This window comes from Sander lucioperca, chromosome 11 (assembly GCF_008315115.2).
Source record: "Sander lucioperca isolate FBNREF2018 chromosome 11, SLUC_FBN_1.2, whole genome shotgun sequence".
Classification (NCBI taxonomy): domain Eukaryota; kingdom Metazoa; phylum Chordata; class Actinopteri; order Perciformes; family Percidae; genus Sander; species Sander lucioperca.
This window is the reverse complement of record NC_050183.1, coordinates 27,969,946-27,994,698: the sequence shown is the minus strand read 5'-3', so window position 1 is coordinate 27,994,698 and position 24,753 is coordinate 27,969,946. Positions and strand designations below refer to the sequence as shown.

General features: G+C 40.1%; 2 protein-coding genes and 3 long non-coding RNA genes across 5 annotated transcripts; 1 reads left to right on the top strand and 4 right to left on the bottom strand.

The window, feature by feature from the left end:
- Nucleotides 1-4,158: 4,158 nt before the first annotated feature.
- On the bottom strand, nucleotides 4,159-6,983 carry LOC116058942. The gene is made up of 12 exons (XM_031311933.2): nucleotides 6,945-6,983; nucleotides 6,798-6,830; nucleotides 6,659-6,703; nucleotides 6,415-6,488; nucleotides 6,240-6,284; nucleotides 5,928-6,133; nucleotides 5,646-5,742; nucleotides 5,214-5,376; nucleotides 4,995-5,098; nucleotides 4,789-4,910; nucleotides 4,569-4,695; nucleotides 4,159-4,454 (listed from the first exon to the last, which is right to left on the bottom strand). The coding sequence occupies exons 2-10, from the start codon at nucleotides 6,798-6,800 to the stop codon at nucleotides 4,793-4,795; spliced, it is 855 nt and encodes a 284-aa protein (XP_031167793.1). The 5' UTR covers nucleotides 6,801-6,830; nucleotides 6,945-6,983; the 3' UTR covers nucleotides 4,159-4,454; nucleotides 4,569-4,695; nucleotides 4,789-4,792.
- Nucleotides 6,984-8,155: 1,172 nt separating this feature from the next.
- On the bottom strand, nucleotides 8,156-8,817 carry LOC116058943. Its single transcript, XR_004107160.2, has 3 exons — nucleotides 8,721-8,817; nucleotides 8,551-8,608; nucleotides 8,156-8,197 (listed from the first exon to the last, which is right to left on the bottom strand). It is a non-coding gene; the product is annotated as an uncharacterized LOC116058943 (long non-coding RNA).
- A 2,719-nt stretch (nucleotides 8,818-11,536) lies between these two features.
- On the top strand, nucleotides 11,537-14,012 carry LOC116058944. Its single transcript, XR_004107161.2, has 3 exons — nucleotides 11,537-11,546; nucleotides 13,870-13,876; nucleotides 13,928-14,012. It is a non-coding gene; the product is annotated as an uncharacterized LOC116058944 (long non-coding RNA).
- On the bottom strand, nucleotides 13,931-15,138 carry LOC118496263. Its single transcript, XR_004898808.1, has 2 exons — nucleotides 14,556-15,138; nucleotides 13,931-14,443 (listed from the first exon to the last, which is right to left on the bottom strand). It is a non-coding gene; the product is annotated as an uncharacterized LOC118496263 (long non-coding RNA).
- Nucleotides 15,139-16,626: 1,488 nt separating this feature from the next.
- Nucleotides 16,627-21,197, bottom strand: LOC116058728 (proteoglycan 4-like). The gene is made up of 4 exons (XM_036007694.1): nucleotides 19,740-21,197; nucleotides 18,923-19,529; nucleotides 17,311-17,733; nucleotides 16,627-16,835 (listed from the first exon to the last, which is right to left on the bottom strand). Exons 1-4 carry the CDS (start codon nucleotides 21,195-21,197, stop codon nucleotides 16,627-16,629), a joined length of 2,697 nt encoding a protein of 898 aa, XP_035863587.1.
- Nucleotides 21,198-24,753: the final 3,556 nt, after the last annotated feature.

Genomic DNA, 24,753 nt, shown 5'->3' with positions numbered 1-24,753 from the left:
CTCAGGACAGTTGTGCGGTAAGGTTTTTTTTATATAAGTTACTTTCAGCGTATTGTGGGCATTATACATTGAGTCCTCTGACTCGAACCTTTGTACATACTTATACCATACATACTTTATTTGAAAACCTATGAAAATACTTCACTGAAAATGTTAGCATATGCCGCATATTAAGTTGATTTAAACGTGAGTTTTTCTAATTTTTTTTTTTTTCTGTCTCAACAGGACACTCTCAGAAGGCAGGTCTTGTTGAGGCTGCTTTCCAAATTTGAAATGGGACTCGCCAGACAGCCCATAGACCTTGATTATTTTGAGTTTACATGTAGGCAAGAGCTATATCTCTGCAATGCATTGTCACGCCATTTCAATGTACCTGCAGAGATACTGCAGGCCCTGGATGAGTTTTTTAAAGCAGTAAAGGAGCGCCTGGAGTTGACCAATGTACATATTACACCAAACACAGTACCTGGAGCAATGGGGCGTCCCATGCTTGATGTCGACAGGGACAGCATTGAGGAGCTCCTGGAATTGGACCTGCCTGTGCCCTGCATCTCAAAGATGCTGGGTGTGTCGAGGAGAACCTTATTTAGGAGGTTGAAGGAATTTTACCTTTCAGCTAGGAGATACAGTGTTATAGATGATGATGACTTGGACAATGTTGTGCAACAGATCAAAGATGAAATGCCAACTGCAGGCTACCGCATGGTCAAGGGGAGGCTACGATCTATTGGGATCAATGTCCAGTGGAGGAGAGTGGCTGCATCATTGCACCGTGTGGACTCTGTGGGCATCCTCTCAAGACTTGCTGGGTTAGGCTGCATCATACGCAGGACCTATTCTGTCAGAGGACCCCTTTCTCTGTGGCATGTGGACACAAACCACAAATTAATCAGGTTAGTGATTATAAATAGACCTCTGAAGTTCGCCTACAAAAAGGAACCAAAGCTGCCATATTTGCCCATATAAGGATATCTGAGTGTTAATTGAAGCTAACTACCTATGGCAAGTTGCATTGCAAGTTCCTTCTGGGGTAGCAAAAATCTAAGTTTGCCGTCTTAATGTACCAAAGATCACAGTACCCACTCAAAGGCAGAAGACAAAAGTGTGTTGCGCAAAACGTCTGCATTTTAGACTTCGTCGTCCCCGCGAGAGTTTAACAGCTGCGATAATTCAAATTCCCCATGTTGTTTTCCCATAGGAAAAATCACAAGATACCGGATCTCAAAGAACTTCAGAGGTCTATAGTGATAAACATCAATAGGCTGTACATTTTAGTTTTACTGTAATTACATTGTGTTAATTGAACTCATGTTTGCTCCAAAGGTACAACATTGTACTGTTTGGTGCAGTGGACGGGTACTCCAGGAAGGTTAGTTATTATTTGGTTTGATTGCATTTACATTGGTTCAATTTCAATTCTGGTAATGCATCAGACTAGACTTAAAACTTGAGGAGCCCCTTTCCATAACTTGTCATGCACAGCACACCATAATGTGAACTAGCTAGTGACACTTGTTTATTTAAAAGGACTGTTTGTTGTAATTTCATAATACAGGTGATGTGCCTGAATGCCGCCACCAACAACCTGGCATCCACAGCATTTTCTGCCTTCAAGAAGGCTACTGAGCGGCATGGCATTCCCTCAAGGTAAAACATTTTGCAATTTGTTTTTACACATTGCTACACAATGTATTATGATAGTCACTTTACATTACATTGTGTTTTGTTTGTGCATTAGAGTCAGAGGTGATCAAGGCGTTGAGAATGTTGACATTGCCAGATTTATGTTCAGTGTTCGGGGAACTGACAGGGGAAGCTTCATGTCAGGGAAAAGTGTTCATAATCAAAGGTTCGTCATGTTTTCACAGGCATTTGAAGGCTATTTTGTCATTACTCAAACTGTCATCGCATTTGTGTTCAAGAAAAAGAAACCAATACATACCCTGTGTTGGGTGACATTACTTTGAAAATTGATTCAGATTAAAACTATTCTGCATTATAAGGATTGAACGTCTGTGGCGGGATGTCAGGACCTGTGTCACCTCAAAGTATTACAACACGCTTCGGAGTCTGGAGTGGGATCAGCTACTTGACGTTTCCTCCACAGGTTAGAACTCAAATCACTATAACTGAAGGCTATTGAGAATGGGGGAAATTAACCTTTCAATATAAATTTAGCATGATTTTAATATGACTAAAATTCATATTAAATAGCAATAAATCAGTACGCATTAGGTTAGTCTATTCTTTGCTGAACTCTTACCCATACCTCTTTACACTTGACAGAAGACCTTTTCTGCGTCCACATGGTATTCCTCCCAAAATTGGAGATGGACCTTGAACATTTTGTGGAAGGTTGGAACCACCATCCAATCCGGACAGAAAATAACAGGACTCCCGAGCAGTTATGGCAGTTGGGTTTGATGAACACCGATATTGAACAGCCTGAAAATATTGAGGTATGTTCTCCTAATACCACCCTACTGAACTCTTGTTTTGCATCCCGGTGACAATTTAACCTACCGACGCAAACTGCATTAAGTTGAATCTAAAGGATTGTGTAATTCATTAATCTTTGGATATTGTTCTGTGCTAGGACATTGAGGAGCCAGACATTGCCACAGACCACGATGGTGAGATGGAAGGGGCGATTGTGGTTCCTGAAATTGAGTGTCCTTTGAGTGAGGAACAAAGGGAAGGTGTTCAGTCACTCATTCAAGACAATGACCGAGTTACACCTGCAAGGGAACTGTACTTGCTATGCCGTGAATATTTGTTTGGCACAGGTTAATACTTTAAGATCCCATATTATGCTCATTTTCAGGTTCATAATTGTATTTAAGGTTGTACTAGAATAGGTTTACATGGTTTAATTTTCCAAAAAAAAAAAACATTTTTGTTGTACTGCACAGCTCTCACTGCTGCAGCTCCTCTTTTCACCTTGTGTTCAGGTTTCAGTTTTAGCTAGAGAATGAGGCATCTTTTCTTCTGTACTATCTTTGATTCCACTTGCACATGCCCAGTAGCTCAGATTGTAGATCATGTCAGCTAGCTAGCTCCATAGACAGTAAAAGAAAGGTTGTTTCTCCAACTTTGGTCAGTTACAAGGCAGGATTAGCCAGGAGATTTCTTCTAAACGAGGGCGCACATGTAAGTTCTTTTGTAGATTATGGTGAACTTGTGTGTGTTGTAGCAGTGCTTTGCCATTGAGAACGAGGTAGGTTGTGGGTAGTTACGTAAAAAGCCTTGCCGATTTTGACCAGCTCACCCAGAGACTGAAGGCAGGACACATTCAGAAACCGTATCTCACTCTAAACAGCATGGATAGATTTTTTTTCAAAGTTTGTATATTTGTGGAAGCACCAGAGACACAACATAACACCCCAAATCCCAGAAAAAGTGATTTTGTAATAATATGGGCACTTTAAAAGGTTTGTAAATAAAGACAATCATGGATACATCAAAGTTGGTTATTTGTGGATTGTGACATTGTTATACTAAGCTTGATAATATTATTACAATCATTATTATAGTTAACCCTCAGAACTCCAGCAGCACGCCTTTAAAAACCTGAGTTTTGCTTTAAGACAATTAAGAGCGGAAAAAAAGATTTTTTTGCGCATTTGCGTATATAGTTGGTTAAAATGAAATGACAATACTTTTAATATTGCATAGGTTGTCCTGAAAAAAGGACACAAGAGTCAGTATTGCACTCTCCTGAGACTTAAGTCATTAAAACATAATGCAAAAACCTGCAAAAAATGGCTGGAGTTCAAAGGGTTAAGCATAACTTGAATATAACATTAGAATAATGACCCAGAACCATTTACACTCACCGTGAGGACGTTATTTTATTTCAGTCAGCATTCTTCTGACAAGTAGCATCACATCATTCAAATATTGAAAATAACAAACTGCATTCTGTTGGAAATAAATATTTCCATGCCAAACACATTGTGACAGAACTGATGGCAAAAAACATTCAACGGGACAATTACTGGGCACTGAGTCAAAAGCTCTGACTGGACAGACAATGCCAATACAAGATGTTCAATTTGACAACAAATTTCAATTAATGCTACTAAAACATGTCTTTAATCTGGACTTCAATATCATCCAACAGTTATTCAGCTGCGGCCAAAGTCATAGCCATGTTATAGCTTGAGCAATAACCCTTCTGAACTCCTCCTGTGTGGTGAGATGGGCTACAGGAAACGTTACTGAGCACGAGCAGGCATTCACAATTGGGTAACAGATGCTATGGGTCCCAAAACGCACCTGACAATCATGATCAAATTCTATTGTAATACTGAAACCCTCCCGGTCTGTGTGACTGAGGGGTATGTGTGCTTGCCCTGTCAGCCACTGACAGAACTTGCCCACATTAATTAGCACTGCCTTGTCACCTTCACCCTCGGCAACGCTTTCAGGCAAGACCGTGTTGATTCCTTCTTCTGAGAAAACAGATGGAAATGAAGTATAAATTGAGTGGTATAATTGAGTAAACAAAATTGCCCACATAAGTTATTACCTACTCTGTTATACGTTAACAATTACTACAAATTTACCTTCGTCCTCCATGTCCTGTATGAAGTCCTGCAGAAAATTGACTACTCTGCACTCTCTCTGACGCCTCATTGTACCCTTCTCACTGAAGACAGGCGATAGTGACTTCACCAAGAAATCAGCATCCACCTTAATTTCACCAAAAAGAACAAACACAATTAGTCTTAATCTAGAATTCTTGGACAATATTCAGTGTAGAATTCTTCAATATGTATTGCTTACCTTGCTAAACGATCCAAGGACAAAGAGCTGTCTGCAGATGTCCTTTTCTTTCTGGACCAAGCTGAGGAGGCCATACAGCTTCATACCGGAGCAGATTTGCTGGAGCATAGGAAGTAACCTCACTGTTGAGTATAGGACAAGTAGTAAAACAAGTCCAATTATATTCTGAAATTTGACCTTACATTAAACTTTAGGAAATATCCTACCGCAAAATGTCTTCCTTTTTTTCAACGGATACTGGTCCTGTATATCCACATGACAAAATCCTGTCTGTGCACTCCATCAGGGATGTGTTGTCAGCTGCCCGAATCTTAGAGGGAAAAAAAAATGAAATTAAGCATCCTAATGGTCAGAAAAGTGTGCAATTAATAATAATGACAACACTTCAACGATTTACACCACCCACACATAAAAGACATGCTTACCTCTTGTATTAAATCAATGAGTTCTGGATCTGTAACAGCTGTCTCAGTGATCGCTTCCTGGTCCAGTTCTCCAGTGGACATGTAGTTGTAACACCAGTCCATGAAGAAATTTGGTGGTGGTCCACCTTGAGCAATGCTCACTGCCAATATCTCTCCAACAGTCCTACATTCCATCCAGAAAACAAATAATAAAATAAGTATTCATACACCTCTGTGTGTGTGTGTGTGTGTGTGTGTGTGTGTATATATATATATATATATACACACACACATATACATATATACACACACACATATGTACACACACACACACACATATATATATATATATATATATACACACACACACACACACACACACACACACACACACACACACACACACATATATATATATATACATACATACATACATATATATATCTCTCCTACTTGAAGTGGTGTTTGTCCATGTCGGTCATTGAATACTTGGGGGTTTTGCCATTGTCCCCTCCCACGAAGAATCTGCTCTGTATACCTGCCACCATTTCTTTTTCAAATACAAAATTACAGACATGTAATCTACCATCTGAAGACATGACCAATTTGAACAGCACTTATGTAACTCAATACACATTAAGTTAATAGAACACAATGTATTTCCTTAATTCTTAAGGAATGAATTATTTAATGGAAAGAATGGAGAGAAAAAAAATTAAAAAGTAAAAAAATTACCAGTTAAAAACTCCTTCCTCAGAGCCCCTTTGTCAATCCCGGTCTCTCCAAGGAATGTTACCCTGAGAGGGTTTTTGGGGGACGCTTTCTTCTGGCGCTGCCACTGCTTCATCCCCCTTTCAAGCATGTCCTCCCTCGTCACATAGATGCTGAATATAGCTGTGTTGTCCACCCTTTCATGGAGTACTCTGATGACATCAGAAATGCTGAAAATGTTGGAAAAAGAGAGAAACGAAACACTGATCAGTCAAGATAATTCTAATTCATGTGAACTTTATCATATCTTCAGAGGGAATATTTATTTGTATGTACCTTTCAGTCGGATGTGTCTGGCTCTCCTCAGTTTCATTACAAACTCTGTGTAAACATATGCAACACATTGTGGTTATACTAAAGGCAAAGACTTAGTCAACTGCATAGCAAGATGAAAGAACAGTGCAATACAGAAATTGTACTTCAGAAAATGTCCAGGCAAATTGAGAAATACCTTTCACCACATATGCTTGCGTGGATTTCCACAATGTCAGAGGAAATCCACTCCTGACATATTGGACATGTTGTCTGATATAAACAAAATATGATTAACATTGCTTCTCATAACTGCTAATGAAACACAATGTAACAATTTAAAATTAAGTAAAATAGACCGACATGACAAACAGCAATTTTGAAGAACAGAATTACTACAGGAAGGAAAATTGCATTCAAGGTTTGTAGAGTTTTGTTCTTACTTTAACATCAGGAACTTGGGAACAGGATGGAAGCTCTGTGGAATCCTGAAAAGAAAGGATACATGTTAGAAACTTAGTGTAGCCCTTAATGCGAATACGCAAGGGGGGGTTGGTGAAGAGGAGATTGTAGTCTGCTCACCATACTCTCCAAATTAGATTGCTGCAGTATAGCCTGTAAAACATCATTGTGTCGTTCACATCATATTTCCGAAATGTAATAATCAATCTGTCTCTCAATAACAGCCATGTATGACCTTGATTGAAGACAAAGATTTTGATAGCTTACCCTTTCATCAACATCATCATTGTCAGAGTGGATCTATTAAATACACATGAACACAGAGGAATTACATTTTTTTCTTTCAATAATTAACAGTTTTAAAGATAATACCAACTTGTACACTGAATAGAGAAGGCTGAATATGGTTTATATAAGGAATAAGCACTACACCTTTTGAATCAGAATGTCATACCTCATCAACTTCTGGCGTCGTACAGGTCTCCACATGCAGACTTAATAGCTGCAACGGCACATGTTCACTGCACGACACACACCGGGCTTTTGGCATTGCCTCAAACTCCCGTGCCGTGTAAGGCAGGGGAGACATGTCCAGTCGGTGTTGTATAGGCATTACATATAGACAGCCCTTGCCTCCCCAGGACTTGAACAGCCCAGCCCCTGTGTAACCCATCTCATCTGGGGAGACTAAGGTCAACCGCCTCTGACCAGACCAGAAGTTATCTGTGAATTCAAAGCAAGCATTCAAGTAAAACTAGCCAAAAGGTCTTCAAATTAGACTGCAGGATTCATAAAAGATTGATTGTAGAACATGTTTTCTTTTACAACGTATTAGCCTGCTTCCTACAGCAGTGTAAAATCAGGTCACATAGAGTACCTCCTTGTGGCAAGCACCCTCAGGGACCTGAATGGTCCTTCTCCCCATCCCGGCCTGTAAAAGGGCGAGCTCTTCAGACTGTTTGGGGGTTTTATCACGTGGACGGTCCAACAAGAAAAAATGCACAGGGTTTATTTTGCTGGCAGGCCTTTTTTTTGTTGTCCGTACGACACAGGAATTCTGTCTCTCTCTAAAAAAAATGGGAAAGACCTGCGAGAAAGTGTGTAGATGAAAGTTAAATCTATTTAAGATCTCCGCTATAAAACTGTGTGAGGAGGTGTGCAGGGCTCTTGCTGAATGTCTGTATTAGTTTTTGTCCCCATTTTTTTCTTTTTTTGGGATGAGCACAAAACAGTTGGAAAAGTGTAGTTCGACAGACACATTCATTTCATTTAAACATTTAGAGGGTTTAGGCCAAATACATATATATCCGGGCTGAAAGGCACCTTTACCCTCGCTGGAGACTGGCCTTGTAATAATTGATATATGTTAGTTGCTTTGTAAAAATATTGTCAGCCAAAATGAATTAATAAATATCCAAACCTGGACATGTTCTGCTGCACAGAAGAACCTGAACCTGCATGTACACTGGCCGTCCCTGGTGGTCTCTGCTCCTCACTACCTGACCTTGGCTGTCCCTGAACTTCAGTTACAATACATTTTACTTAATTCACTGACTTCACATCACTGTTATGCATATCGGTATATGTGCAGTTCAGTGTCAGAAATACATTTTTTAATTTGTCATTCATTTAACATATAATTAGCTAGCCACAATATTTTCTGGAGAATGTGGTCGTTTTTTTTCGCATGGGGGACTTGGGACATTAAACTGCACGTACACTGTATATATATACACTAATGAATAGATGTGCTGTATGACAGCGCATGATTACAAGAATAGCTAATATGCTACACAATGCAAATATGTTGCCCGACTAAACATCCAAGTTCACTGATGCCTTGACCACACGTAGCCAGGTTATGTTAACTTACTGCCCAAGGTGGTCCTTAACATGGCCACTATATTGTTGGCCATCTTGTGTAAATTGTCCTGGAGGATTAGGGAGAAATTAGAACATCTCATTAGAAACAAACAACGCCACAAACTAATGATTAAAACAAATGAAAAACTACATTTTGAACATTGAGAATAAGGTTCTCACCTCATTTTGGTCCCCCATTTTCTGACGTTACCTTCAACTTGTGGCTAACATTAACAAAAAGTAATGTAACGTTAATACTTACAATATACGTACAAAGTCTAGCAATGTTGCTTTATTCTGTGTCGTAGCTAGACTATTCACGCTAACCTAACAATGCTGCAGTTTAAAACTTAGCTAATATAACGTTAACGTTAGGTTAACTTAGCTACTAGCCAGCAGACATAGGGAGCTAGCTAGCTAACATTAAAGGCAATTAACGTTAACGTTACTTAAACACTGATGTTAACGTTTGACTGCCTGCTAACGTTAGCTAACTAAAGTTAATATTACGTTAAGCTAAAAAATAAGTAACGTTGCCGTCACCTACATTAACATATTTTAGAAATGTAGCTATACTTTGATACGAATTAAGATGCAGTTTACTTTATAATGACGGTAACGTTAATGGTAGCTAGCTAGCTAGCGCATGCTAAAAACATAACGTCGTTGTCACCTGCACTAAAATATCTCCTAAATATAGCTACACTTTGATACGAATTGTGTTTTTTCCGCAGATATGACCAGCTTTAGCCAACAGCGACTTACCTCATAAACCGTCTTGTCTTGGTCAAGGTCTCTTCTTCCCTGGCTTTCTATGGTCAAGACCAAGGCTCATCCCTTCCTGGGCTTCCGTGTGGGAAATGACCAATCACAAGAGGGTCAGCGTTTGTTCCCTCCCACAACCTGTCAAAATTGGAGGTCGACTAAAGCGAGCGAGCAAAACTGTCACGAATCCCGCTCTCTGAGTCTGTTTCCTGCTTGAGTTGCCTGTATTCTGCCCTAGAGCCTGTTTTCCTGTTTTCCTGAACGCACCATGTCCGGTTGCCTGGCAACATTGCTTGGCAGGAGACCTTCAACTAACCACACCTGCATCTCATCAGTTACCTGCACACCTGGTCCTGATCACCACCTCTCACTACTTAAGCGCTGACCTGACATCCATTCCCTGCCGGATCGTTAGCCACTAACAGTATGTTGTGCCAGCGTAACAGCCTCAGTTTGCTTAGAGTCAGTTTTGCTACCTTGATATTTGTTTGTGCTCTTCACTCACCTCCGTCTCTTCTGTCAGCAGTTACTCTCCCGGAAGATTCACTCCACCCCTGCCGTTTCCAGATTGGATCAACTCATTCTCTTCCACCTACTCACCTCCACTGCCTGCTTCGTTACCTGGATTCTCCTGCAACCACATTCAAACCTGTAAATAAATATTCATCTTACCTCAACTCACCTTGTCCTTGTCTGCTTCTGGGTTCAGCCCTAGTGAATCGTGACAAAAACACCATTCCGAGCGAGCAGAACAAAAGCACAGGAGCAGAACTCACTTTCGAGAGCGCGTATGCCCCCCAGTGGTTATGTGCACTCGCAGCTGTTTGTTCCTCTCTCGCAGCTGTTTGTTCCTCTCTCGCTGCTGTTTTTTCCTCTCTCGCTGCTGTGTCTGCGCGTGTGAATTAATATTATTTGCTCGTGAAGATGTTTCACTGAGCTCTCGAGATTTGGCACTAATATAACGCCATAGTATGGTAAGTAGTGTTGAGTTGGCTCCTATTTAAATTCTTTATGGGGGTATCCTACATACTCACGGCCCCCTTTAAATATGATGACGTCACGTTTGGGTCTAATTGCCAAAGACAATCATTTATCATTATTGTGCACTTGTCAATAAATAATTGTTCACTCAAATGAGGTCTCTTCTGATTGAAATACTGTTACTTAAATGTGAGGTGCACATAACAAATTTATTACTTTGGTTTTGTTGTTGCTGTTGTCATATACTGTCCAAATATCATCAAAATGGTCACCTCTCTTTAACAATAATGAAATCAGGCATGGATACAGTTGAATGTGACTGAGTTTGAATATGGAGATAAGATGCTGTTACTTACCATTAGAGCACTATTATCAAAGATTTTGCTTTGATTTCTTGAGCGCTGTAATTTCTTTGCCCAATCCTGAGCATTCGCTCGGAATTTGCCCATGCGGGCTGTTTGTCTGGCTTTAAAAGCCAACAGCTTTCCACACTAAAAAAGGTTTAAAAAAAACAAAAACACAATAATATGTGAGTTGTCATTATTCAATATTTTTAAAATCCTTTATTAATCCCATAACAGGGAAATTGTTTTTATGATTTTATGTTGCTTGTTTATTAGACAAAACATAAATACAAACCCTGGGTATCTGATATATGTAAAATGCAAATACATACAGTATGTGGGGCACCCTGTCTTCTGGTTCGCCCTTTAAATACCCACTAGTCAAAACCAACGGATGTATAACACTCATTCATACCGTCAGCTATCTCACTGCTAAACTTAAATAGGAAAAGGTAATATCAGCTTAAATTTGTTTTGTTTTTACAATTTTGCTATGTATTGTTGTATTTGTATTGATCTTGTGTACTTGTCACTGCTGCAAAACCAATTGCCCCTTTGGGGACAAATAAAGTTCTACTTAACATAACACACTTAAAAACACCAAATAAGGCATTATGTCTAAGCAAACTCAACGTGTTGCCATTACCGTGTGTTTTAGATTTAGAAAAACTGATTATCTCAAGTAAGTGGATGCATGTTCTACTACAATCAAACAATAAATCAGTAATGGCCACACTCATGACATGACAATTATGATATGAAACAAAAACTGTATACCAAAATGTTAAGTCTCTAAGTATGCTTAGTCAATCAGGTGGGTTATAACTACATTGTAAGGACACTTCGTGGTATGCACAAAAACTTGGATCAAAGGTGACCATTGCATTAATGAATAGAGATGGTAAAGAAAAACAGTGTCATGAATCACTGCACATTTTTACCTTAGTGCATCTCCGATTTGCACAGTTAATCCTCTCTGTGCAGTGGGGGCACTGGCGGTAGGTTGAACCTGGCATTGTGACTATGAAAACAAAAAGAGACCATTAATATTCAATCTTTTTTTTTTTTTATATTTTACCTTACTTCAATATGTCAGTGAAAACAAGTACAAAAAAGTAAAATTGATGCAGGTATGAGGTAATTTTTTCATTCCTTAAACTGGTTTCTGCCTCACACACTAGACTGTTTCTCCCAGAAACTGACCTAAGTCAAACCCAAAGTAGCAGCAAATAAAGCCAACGCTAGTGCAGGTGTTGTGTCTTGTTGTGCAGCTTTGTGGTTTTGCACGTGTGGTAGCCTATTTTATACAGTAAACATATTATTCAGCTCAACAGTGTGATTCCGGAAGTAAAAATACCATTTATTTTCTCCATAAGGATTTTGATTAACAGGTATAATGTCTAACTGGGTTGGACCAAGAGCTGTGAGATTGTGAAACGAACGTGTCTGCACTTGTAGAAGCAACAAGTCCGTATATCAAGTTTTTTATATGAAATCCGGTTTTATTCGCGTTGTCATGTTACATGAAGAAGTACTACACTGCCCACAATCCCAAGCGTAACAGCGACGTTTCTGATTGATGGCGTTCCCTGGAAATGTTACTGCACCAGCATAATCACAAAAACAATATCTAGCTATGTACATTTGTATCTTTGCCATATTTGCCATTTTCAAAATGTTATGTGGCCCCGAATCAAATATTTTATGGTTACGATTCATCTCTGAGCTGGTTGGTTTGGTTTCAGCCTTAATGAAACGTCAATGGAGATTAGCTGGGTAATGCTACCATAGTTGGTCTAACGTTACCGAAACGTTCACAATAAAACAAATTATAATAAAGTGTCAAAATATGCTCCCCATATCCTTACAGAACACACATAACGTTATACCGTACCGTTTTAACAAAGCAATTAGTACATAACCCATATTAGCTAGACAAACTGCCCCGAGCAAAGCCGTTAGCTAGCTAGCTAAGTCAGCTAACATTAGCCAAGCGTCCTCCTTTAGCGGACATAAAACTAAAGCAAAGTTCATTGATATTCTAACGTCAAAGTTGGTAATAGTATTGTAGGTATTTTCCTGTATGGTTGTAACATTATATACAGCCTGTGGAAAGATTAAAAGAGCCACATTCCCCATTTTCTTACCTCTCGTGTAACAGTGCAACTCCTGTAGCTTCCTCGTCGTGTCGTAGGGGATATCTCGTCCATTTTCGGAAACTCCGAGCCTTTCCGAACGTGTGAGCAAGGTCGCAAGAGCCGCGTGCATATACTGTAAAACGCACCGGTCTCCTTACTATTATTGGAGCGCTCTGCGTATCTACTGCACGAAGAATTTGACTTTGGCGTACACATTGAACGTATTTTCAAAGTGTAAACCCGTGTTATTTGTACGCTTTTGAGTGAGACTGTGTTGCCAAGTCACACACACTCTGAATGAATTCACTACCGGTCATGTTGCAGCTTGTTGTGCCAAACCTGCTTTCTCGCGCGTGCGTGTGTCTTCTCTAACTTGAATGACTAACAGTGGGAAAAAAAATACAGATTTATACACATTAACAACTTTAAAGACCTCAGACCTGTTAGTTTCTACCAAAATGCATCCTGTTGGAGATTGGTCCGACGTGTTCGACTTGTTTTTAGGTCATACATGCCCTCACCCACATGCTGGGATGTACACAGGGAGACCGTTCTCTTAATACATTCATCCATGAGGGAGACCGGGAGAACCAAAGATGGGGGGAAATGGCTTAGAACTACCAAATATAATAACTCATTAGCATTTGTTCCATCTAGCTACAACATTAGGCCTACAATGCTGCTTATACTTAATTCTGAGGTGATTCAGCTTCATTGCTACTGTTATTTATATGAGTTAACTGGATGCAACTCAGTACAAATACAGAAGAATCATCATATTATGTATCTGTAAAAACACTGAGCATGAACCAAATAATGATGTGACCACAAGGTGATGCAAAATGCATAACATCATTGGATTATTACTTTATTTGTTTAATGTTGATTTTTTTTTCTTGCTTTTGTTCCATCATCATCCGCTTCAGGTATCATCTTGAAGACTTTCCAGATGTTTCTTTTGTCCCATATTCACTACTGAGCTCCCAAAAAGACCTTATTTATGATAGTGTCCCAAAAATTGGTTTTAGCACAGAATACAATTCCCAGTTGTTGGTATAGTTACTTCAAAAAAGTTGCAGTTGACTTTTACCATAGAAACAGACTTTTTGTCGTTAAACACAATAAGCTGTCAGGAAGGAGGATCAGAACTCAGGCGCAGACTGGAGTAGGTGGTAAAGAATCTTATTTTATTGAAGCTGTGAGTGTGGGCTGGCAGTGGGGGTGCTGGGTCCGAAGATGGCTGGACTGGCAGTGGGGGTGCTGGGTCCGAAGAATGCAGGGCTAGCAGAGGGGGTGCTGGGTCCAAAGATGGCTGGACTGGCAGTGGGGGTGCTGGGTCCGAAGAATGCAGGGCTAGCAGAGGGGGTGCTGGGTCCAAAGATGGCTGGACTGGCAGTGGGGGTGCTGGGTCCGAAGAATGCAGGGCTAGCAGAGGGGGTGCTGGGTCCAAAGATGGCTGGACTGGCAGTGGGGGTGCTGGGTCCGAAGAATGCAGGGCTAGCAGAGGGGGTGCTGGGTCCAAAGATGGCTGGACTGGCAGTGGGGGTGCTGGGTCCGAAGAATGCAGGGCTAGCAGAGGGGGTGCTGGGCTGTGTTCCTCAGTGTGGCTGCAGACTTGATGTTCCAGTGCGTGGCGTGGCTATTGGCAGCAGAGGATTCCGAAGGTGGGTTATTTCTGAGAACATAGATCTTCTAGTTAGTACCATCAGGGAGCGGAGCAGACAGCTAAGTACAAAAACAAGAAACTAGACTAGATATAACTCTCGAAGGCTGGTGAAAAAGCATACTCAGTGGTAAGCAACAATCCGGCAGGGAGAAGAAAGTCAGACTGTCACCGTGCACAGCAGGCGGGGGCGTGACATGAGCTACCTGTCGACTAGCTACAACAATACAATGCTGCTTACTCACCATCTGCAATAATAATTCACTTTCATAAGTTATCATATATTGTCAATTTTTTTATAATGAGTACTTTTACTTCTAATGGAGTATTTTTACACTGTGGTATTGCTACTTTAACTTAAAAGATAAGTATAAAAAGCTCCTTATGATAACAAAAACTTTAAACAAAAGATGAATACAATCTACATCTAAATCAATGCAATGAAACAATAAAAGGGTTTGTCTGTTTACCTGTTATCATCATCATCATCATGAAGCATAAACCAAAAAAGGAACATTCAGCAGCAGCAGGTGGGCTGGAACAGAGGCTCCTGAAAAACTGGTCCATGCCTTTGTCTCCTCCACACTGGATTTTTGTAACGCCCTTCTAATCGGGATCCCTAAGAAAAGCCTGCAGAGACTAGCCTGGTCCTACCAGACTCTGGTACATTTCATTTGTACAGAGAGTCTGGCCTCTCTCCATTTACAAGTGTTAACTCTGGATCTGCCATAACCAATCGCTAACGTTTGGTCGTGACGTATGTCACGCGCATGTGCAACAAGAGGGGAGACCGACAACTATCGGCTTATGTTTAGCATTAGCATCGCTAGCGTTAGCCTTAGCCAACTCCATCACCACTAACGGAGCGAGCTGGAAAATCTAACTTTTCCCGAACCCTGTGGGGAGGAGGGCCACAACATCATGGCCACCAACACAACTCAGCAAAGATTGTTCTTGCTCGGGCTTTAACTTCTGGATATTCCGCAGCGTTGCCACAACGGACCGCATCTTTCTCTGCCGCCATTACGGAACTCGCCGAAGGTTACCGAACCTCAACGTCATCGTTATCAGCCACTCCCTCTGTTCGCTGATTGGACCCGTTAAAATTTGATCGGAGAAAACCCAAGAATATACTGCAAACCCAGACGTAGTACTGAAGGGAAATGAAAATTGAGCGGAGGTACGTAGGAGGGCAGAGCAGGGCATCTGAGAGCACCTCAAACTATTGAGACTTTTAAAAAACGACTAAAACATTTCTATTTAGCAGAACTTGAGTTTTCCGTCTATTTGTATTTTATATTGATGTTTTTACCATGCTTTTACAATCTTAACTGTAGCACTTTGAGATTTGCTCCAAATGTAAAGTGCATTACAAATAAAATATATTATTAAATCTATTATTAAGTCTCCTCGGGACTCAGGACCCACTCCACCTGTGATCCACTGATCTAATCCAGTGTTTCTCAAAAGGGGGTACGTGTACCCCTAGGGGTACTTTGGAGAACTGCAGGGGGTACGTGACATTTTTTGCAAAATGTTTTTCAGTTATAAGACTGTAGTTACTTATACTCTTTTTGTCACTTTTTCAAAGTTTTTGTCGCTGTTTCTGAAGTTTTTCACCTTTTTTTTGATGGTTTTGTCGTTTGTTCTGACCTATTCTTGTCTTCCTAACTTTTTTCTTCCTTACTTTTTTCTACGTCTTTTTTTCTTCAAAGTTATTTTTTTAAAGATTATTCTTTGGGGCATTTTCAGCCTTTATTTCTACAGGACAGCTGAAGACATGAAAGGGAAGAGAGAGGGGGAATGACATGAAGCAAAGGGCTGCAGATCGGAGTCAAACCCGGGCCCGCTGCGTCAAAGAGTAAACCTCTATATATGGGTGCCCGCTCTACCAACTGAGCTATCCGGGCGCCCTTCTTAAAAAATTTTGTCTCTTTTTTCAAAGTTTTATTCTGCTTTTTTCCGAAGTTTGTCGCTTAGGCTATTTGAAATTTTCACTTTTGTCGCCCTAGTGTTGCCTTCCTTCTTTGTACTGTGTTTTTTTTAATACGTTTTATTACTACTTCCAACCTATTCTTGCCTTACTTTCTTCTTTCTACTGTCTTTAGGGTCTAACCCTAACCCTAAGGTCTCTGCCAGAACCTAACCAATATGTTAACAAGTCCGAGTTTGTGTGTCTTGACTGGCATTGGCCCTTAGGGAAGATTTAACATATCTGGGCTTTCTGAGTTGCTGCATAACACAGGGATATTCTCCATCTTCTTTACATTTATTTTCTTCCTCTCTACCTTCAGTCTTCGCTTACTCACTTCCATCGCCACCTTAAATTCTTCACTGCGTTTGAACATGATCAGCATCCTCCTTATGTTAGCCCATTTATCTGCATCCAGCTTTCTCTCGGGACCTGTAACCAAAAGCATATGAAAGGTTAAGTCTGGAGTCCAGTTGTACACTCGCACCCCTCCCAACATATTTGTTTTGTTGCAAGTTGTTAAAAATATATGTTGGCCTGGCACCATAAGTGAGATAAGAGCTATCTTAGCTAACACCTCTAATTAACACACCTTGTGTGTTTCATTGTAACGGTTCAATGTAATGTAATTAGCCTATATTAGTCACATGGGCTGGTTTTCCGACTACTTTTACTTACTTTCAATGAATTTAGTGAATAATAATTTCACTTTTTAGGACTTTAAATGAAGGACTTTTACTTGTAATGGAGTTCTTTTTTTTTTTTTTTTTTACATAGTGCTGTTGGAACTTTTACTAGTGAAGAAATTGAATACTTATTCCACCACTGATCTACTGTGATCTAAAAGGAGGCTATACATATACCTGTATGACATTTTATGTGACAAAATGTAAGTTTACTTTCTTACCACAACGCAGGAGGTAGCTCAGATACCGAGAGATCACTTGGATGTCCGTGGTAGTGTAGTCTACCGTGTTAAGGTGCCACCAAGTGTACAATCTTGAACGCAGACCAAATGTTTTCCTCTCCTTCTCCTGGTTCTTTCTCTTCATCTTTTTACACCTCTCTCTTTCTCTTTTTAAACCCTCCTCCAAACGCTGCTTTTCTCTTTCAAAGAACTCTCTCTCAATCAATGAGTCAATGCAGGGCAAATGGCTCTCACCAATTCCTCCATTCTGCCTAAAGGTGGTAGAAAGGTTGATGTCTACAAAGGACAAAGGACTTTGTTGTTGCTGCCTCCTGGTGGTTGAACGCTGGTCATCTTCAGAAAAGGAAGAGGACGGGCTCTCAGCCCTTTGTTCTTGCTGCCTGGTGGTAGAGGGCGTGTTTTCTTCACAAGACAAAGGGCTCTCACCATTTTGCCTGCGTTCCATTGCCTTCAGTCTTTGCTTCCTCACTTCCCTTTCCACCTTAAATTCTTGTCTGCGTTTGTACACGACCAGCTCCCTCCTTACGTCAAGCAGCCATTCTTTTTTTGCCATTTTATCTGGATTTCTGAGGGGATCTGTAACCAAAAGCATATGAAAGGTTAAGTCTGGAGTCCAGTTGTACACTCGCACCCCTCCCAAAAGGAAATAGTCAACATATTTGTTTTGTTGCAAGTTGTTAAAAATATATGTTGGCCTGGCGCCATAAGTGAGATAAGAGCTATCTTAGCTAACACCTCTAATTAACACACCTTGTGTGTTTCATTGTAACGGTTCAATGTAATGTAATTAGCCTATATTAGTCACATGGGCTGGTTTTCCAACTACTTTTACTTACTTTCAATGAATTTAGTGAATAATAATTTCACTTTTTAGGACTTTAAATGAAGGACTTTCACTTGTAATGGAGTTCTTTTCTTTTTTTTACATAGTGCTGTTGGAACTTTTACTAGTGAAGAAATTGAATACTTGTTCCACCCCTGATCTACTGTGATCTAAAAGGAGGCTATACATATACCTGTATGACATTTTATGTGAAAAAATGTAAGTTTACTTTCTTACCATGACGCAGGAGGTAGATCTCATCCACAAAGGTTGATTGGATGTCCCTGGCAATTTTGTCTATCTTCCGATTGACCCACCAAATGTACAATCTTGAACGCAGACCAAATGTTTTCCTCTCCTTCTCCTGGTTCTTTCTCGTCATCTTTTCACAGCTCTCTCTTTCTCGTTTTAAACCCTCCTCCAAACGCTGCTTTTCTCTTTCAATGATCTCCGTCTCAATCAATGAGTCAATGCAGGGCAAATGGTTCTTATCAATTCCTCCATTCTGCCTAAAGGTGGTAGAAAGGTTGATGTCTGCAAAGGACAAAGGACTCTCACCCTTTCGTCTGTGCTCTTTCAAGATGGTGGGAGAGTTGAGGTCTTCAGGAGATGAAGGTCTCTCACTCCTTCGTTTGGACTTCTTCGAAGAAGAGTCCATATCTCCTGAAGACCGAGGTCTTGCAAAGCATTTTAGTCCAAAAATGGTTCTAAACATTTTCTTGATGATTTCTCGTCCTCTGTTTTCTGCACAAGACGAAGGGCTCTCAACCTTTTGCCTGCGCTCCTTCATGTTGGTGCCTACGAAGAACAAAGAGCTCACATCCTTTCGTTCTTGCTGCCTGGTGGTAGAACGCTGGTCGTCTTCAGAAGATGATGACGAAGGGCTCTCAAACCTTCGTACTCGCTGCCTGGGGGTAGAGGGCTCATCTTCAGAAGAGGAAGACGAAGGGCTCTCACCTATCCATGCTTGCTTCCGCCTTGGAGTAGAAGGCTGCTTGTCTTCAGAGGATGAAGAGGAAGGGCTCTCAAACCTTCGTACTCGCTGCCTGGTGGTAGAGGGCTCATCATCTTCAGAAGAGGAAGACGAAGGGCTCTCACATATCCATGCTTGCTTCCGTCTTGAAGTAGAAGGCTGCTTGTCTTCAGAGGATGAAGAGGAAGGGCTCTCAAACCTTCGTACTCGCTGCCTGGTGGTAGAGGGCTCATCATCTTCAGAAGAGGAAGACGAAGGGCTCTCACCTATCCATGCTTGCTTCCGTCTTGGAGTAGAAGGCTGCTGGTCTTCAGAGGATGAAGAGGAAGGGCTCTCAGCCCATCGTACTCGCTGCCTGGTGGTAGAGGGCTGGTTTTCTGCACAAGACAAAGGGCTCTCACCCTTTCGTCTGTGCTCCCTCAAGATGGTGGGAGGGTTGAGGTCTTCAGGAGATGAAGGTCTCTCACTCCTTCGTTTGGACTTCTTCGAAGAAGAGTCCATATCTCCTGAAGACTGAGGTCTTGCAAAGCATTTTAGTCCAAAAATGGATCTAAACATTTTCTTGATGATTTCTCGTCCTCTGTTTTCTGCACAAGACGAAGGGCTCTCAACCTTTCGCCTGCGCTCCTTCATGTTGGTGCCTACGAAGAACAAAGAGCTCACATCCTTTCGTTCTTGCTGCCTGGTGGTAGAACGCTGGTCGTCTTCAGAAGAGGAAGACGAAGGGCTCTCACCTATCCATGCTTGCTTCCGCCTTGGAGTAGAAGGCCGCTTGTCTTCAGAGGATGAAGAGAAAGGGCTCTCAAACCTTCGTACTCGTTGCCTGGTGGTAGAGGGCTCATCATCTTCAGAAGAGGAAGACGAAGGGCTCTCACCTATCCATGCTTGCTTCCGCCTTGGAGTAGAAGGCTGCTTGTCTTCAGAGGATGAAGAGGAAGGGCTCTCAAACCTTCGTACTCGTTGCCTGGTGGTAGAGGGCTCATCATCTTCAGAAGAGGAAGACGAAGGGCTCTCACCTATCCATGCTTGCTTCCGTCTTGGAGTAGAAGGCTGCTGGTCTTCAGAGGATGAAGAGGAAGGGCTCTCAGCCCATTGTACTCGCTGCCTGGTGGTAGAGGGCTGGTTTTCTGCACAAGACAAAGGGCTCTCACCCTTTCGTCTGTGCTCCCTCAAGATGGTGGGAGGGTTGAGGTCTTCAGGAGATGAAGGTCTCTCACTCCTTCGTTTGGACTTCTTCGAAGAAGAGTCCATATCTCCTGAAGACCGAGGTCTTGCAAAGCATTTTAGTCCAAAAATGGATCTAAACATTTTCTTGATGATTTCTCGTCCTCTGTTTTCTGCACAAGACGAAGGGCTCTCAACCGTTCGCCTGCGCTCCTTCATGTTGGTGCCTACGAAGAACAAAGAGCTCACATCCTTTCGTTCTTGCTGCCTGGTGGTAGAACGCTGGTCGTCTTCAGAAGATGATGACGAAGGGTTCTCAAACCTTCGTACTCGTTGCCTGGTGGTAGAGGGCTCATCATCTTCAGAAGAGGAAGACGAAGGGCTCTCACCTATCCATGCTTGCTTCCGCCTTGGAGTAGAAGGCTGCTTGTCTTCAGAGGATGAAGAGAAAGGGCTCTTAAACCTTTGTACTCGCTGCCTGGTGGAAGAAGGCTGGTCATCTTCAGAAGAGGAAGACGAAGGGCTCTCACCTATCCATGCTTGCTTCCGCCTTGGAGTAGAAGGCTGCTTGTCTTCAGAGGATGAAGAGAAAGGGCTCTCAAACCTTCGTACTCGTTGCCTGGTGGTAGAGGGCTCATCATCTTCAGAAGAGGAAGACGAAGGGCTCTCACCTATCCATGCTTGCTTCCGCCTTGGAGTAGAAGGCTGCTTGTCTTCAGAAGATGAAGAGGAAGGGCTCTCAAACCTTCGTACGTGCTGCCTGGTGGTAGAGGGCTTGTTTTCTGCACAAGACAAAAAGCTCTCACCCTTTCGCCTGCGCTCCTTCATGATGGTGGGAGGGTTGAGGTCTTCAGGAGATGAAGGTCTCTCACTCCTTTGTTTGGACTTCTTCGAAGAAGAGTCCATATCTCTTGAAGACCGAGGTCTTGCAAAGAAATTTAGTCCAAAATTGCATCTAAACATTTTCTCGATGATTTCTCGTTTGCATACTGGCGTTGTGAAACTGCAAGTACAAACACACAAACACACACAGCAATTACTTCACTGATAATCACATTATTGTTTCAAGCACTAAGCAAGTTATTTCACTTAACTAAACCTGACTAACTAACTGAACTTAAATAATCAGAATTTTTTCTCTGGTCACACATCATTATTGCACTGTGCTTGATAAAAAAAAATGCAAAAGGTCTGCCACAAATATCACTTAGAATAACAATAATAATAATAATAATAATAATTATTATTATTATTATTTTTATAATACTTATATAGACTTCAGACTACAGTATAATGTACTTTCAAATAAATCAATCAAGTATTAATGTATGTCAGACACATAAACAGTACATGGGTCAATAATGTGACGCCCATTTTTTGTGTCTATAAGGTTAAATTAAATTTAAATACATTAAATTTAAAAAAAAAAAAAAATTACGTTAATATATACTTTTTTAGAGGCCATATTTCAAAGAGTTTGGTTTTAATTAATTTTAAGAGAATAATTGGCGATTAATGGCAAAAATGTCTAAGTGGTGTAACCGTCAACACTTTGTACCAAAATTTTGATCTAGCTTAAAAACGTCAAATTTCTTAATAAAAGATCCCATAAACTACTTGGGCATTAACCTAAATTAAATGTTATTATACATATTTATAATATATTTTAAAATTATGCTTATTTATTTTAATAATTTAGGGAATCCTGTCAGTCATGCTAGCTTCCTGAAATGTCAAGTGGTGTAACCACCATTTAAGGTGCCATTTTGTTGAAATCAGCAAGAAGACCACATGACAGGAAGTTACATCAGAGAAAAGGACCCCTGATCAGCATAACTGCTGCATCACAAGGTTAATAACTCTCTGATAAATATAAGTTAATAAGACATTTTTAGGTTAAGTTCAGTTCTTTGGTTCACATGTCAAATGGTATGACCCAAGTAAAACATTGAAAAACATTTTGAATAAAAATTTGTATTTAGTGTAAAAATTATGTTTGATTATTTACACCAAGGCCATATGCTGATATATGTGTCCATTATAATGCCTGACAAATTTGATTTTACATTGAAATGTCAAATGGTGTAACCGGTTACACCATTTGACTCCTATTACAAGCCTCTCAATTTGTGGCCAATCTTTTCAAATATAACTAGTTCAGTTACTGGTCCAAGAGGTTATATGAACTTAATTACTATTTAGAACTATTTGTATGTGTTCATTGTTTGTATTTTTTTAAAGTGGAGGTAATTCATCCAACACTTTATTAAGATAGCTTATTTAGCTAGGCTAGGCTAAATCATTATAGTGCAAGGACTTAGTGTTTAAAAAAGGTTTTACCCTTAAATTAAAATTTCCATATCATTCCTTTGCAATGTTACAATAATTTATTAACAATTTAATAACATAGAATGAGGCAGTTGAACTGTGACCCCTAATGTGGTACAAGAACAGCAGCTTTAAAATACCTAAAACATTTAAGTATAAAAAGTTACTTAAGTATTAAAAATGCCATTGAAAAAAATGCAGTTTATCAAATTGAATTCAGATAATTGCACCAGAATAAGTTAAAGAGCTCATATTATGCTCATTTTCAGGTTAATAATTGCATTTAGAGGTTGTACCAGAATAGTTTTACATGGTTTAATTTTCAAAAAACACCATATTTTTGTTGTACTGCACATTGCTGCAGCTCCTGTTTTCACCCTGTGTGTTGAGCTCTCTGTTTTAGCTACAGAGTGAGACATCTCACTTCTGTTCCATCTTTGTTGGGAGTCGCACATGCGCAGTAGCTAGGTAAGGACTACTAGCCAGTCAGAAGCAGAGTATGAGGGCGTGCCCTGACAATACCTAGGTAAGACTACTAGCCAGTCAGAAGCAGAGTATGAGGGCGTGCCCTGACAGTAGGTAAGGACTACTAGCCAGTCAGAAGCAGAGTATGAGGGCGTGTCCTGGCAGTACCTAGGTAAGGACTACTAGCCAGTCAGAAGCAGAGTATGAGGGCGTGTCCTGACAGTACCTAGGTAAGGACTACTAGCCAGTCAGAAGCAGAGTATTAGGGTGTGCCATGCTAGCAGCTATGCGAGCATTATAACGTGTGTTCCAAAGTGACCACGTTTGTCTCTGAAGTAAAGGCTGGACTACAATAGAGCTGTTTGGAGCAGTTTGTGAACAGTGTTTTCTGTTGGAGATGGTAAGTCCCTTTGGGGAAGACTTTGGGCTTTTTCACTTTGTAAACCTATGACATCCAAAAAAGCATAATATGAGCGCTTTACCTGTAAACATGTTAAAGAGCATGCACAACCCTAAACAGACTTGCTTCTCCCTCTCTCTTTTACCGATCTATCTACCTCTTTCTCACACACAAATACTGTTCACACATACACACAAATTTGTAAAGATGTTAGTTGTTTAATTTAATCTAATGAGTTTTAAATATATGTAAATATTTGTCATTGAAATTAAATTAAACGGCAAGTTCAATAAACTACTTTGAGTTTAGTGTCACTTACAAGCATCATGTCAGGTGGTGTAACTGGTTTGTGTCAAATGGGGTAACCAGTATTTTTCTTGAAAAAATTATAATGTGCAGGTAAATTAATGTTTGATAAAATGTAATACTCTACTCCACTGTAGAAACAATTGTTTAAGACTTTTTACACAATTTGTCCAAGATTATTTAGAAAACAAATGTTGTTACCACTTGATATTGCAATAACAAATATAATTTAAATTTAGAAGTAATCCTAATAAAATCTATTTTTGGGTGAAATTTGGAAGTAGGAGTTATATTTGTATGAGTGCACTCACAAACAATGTAGTGGATGAAATAATAAATATTAATCATTCCTTTGTGGTTACACCACTTGACATTTTAGGTCCATTTGGTCCTAACTTTGATTAAAAAAAAAAGTGAAAATCCTATTTCAAATGAAATAAAATGTACAATAACACAAAATATACATTTTAACGAAACTCAAGGATGCCTTTAAAAAAGCTTTTTCAAAGTTTTTAAAATTTTTTCATCTGGCCAACCCTTATTCGTCATTGACCCATTAACGTTAGCAGCTGCATATTTTGGTGAAACTGTTGTAATTTGAACTGTGGCCCTGCATTGTATGAAGGACTAAAAATGACAGAAGGAAAAATAAATAAATAAATAAATAAATGAAAGTAGAAATACATTTTAAAAAATGCAGAAATATAGTGAAAATAAATACATTTTGGTAATATAAATGGCTATTTCTGTATTTTTTTACATGTATTTATTTATGCATTTCTATATGTATTTATTTATGTATTTATACATTTATTTATATATTTATGTAGTTATATATTTATTTATTATTACTAGCTACTGTGCTTTAACGTGGAGCCGTTGTATTTGTGGTGGAGCGGGTCATGTCGTAGCACCGCCACCTAGCTAGTGGTCTGCAGATGCTTTAAGATGTTAAACTGTTGT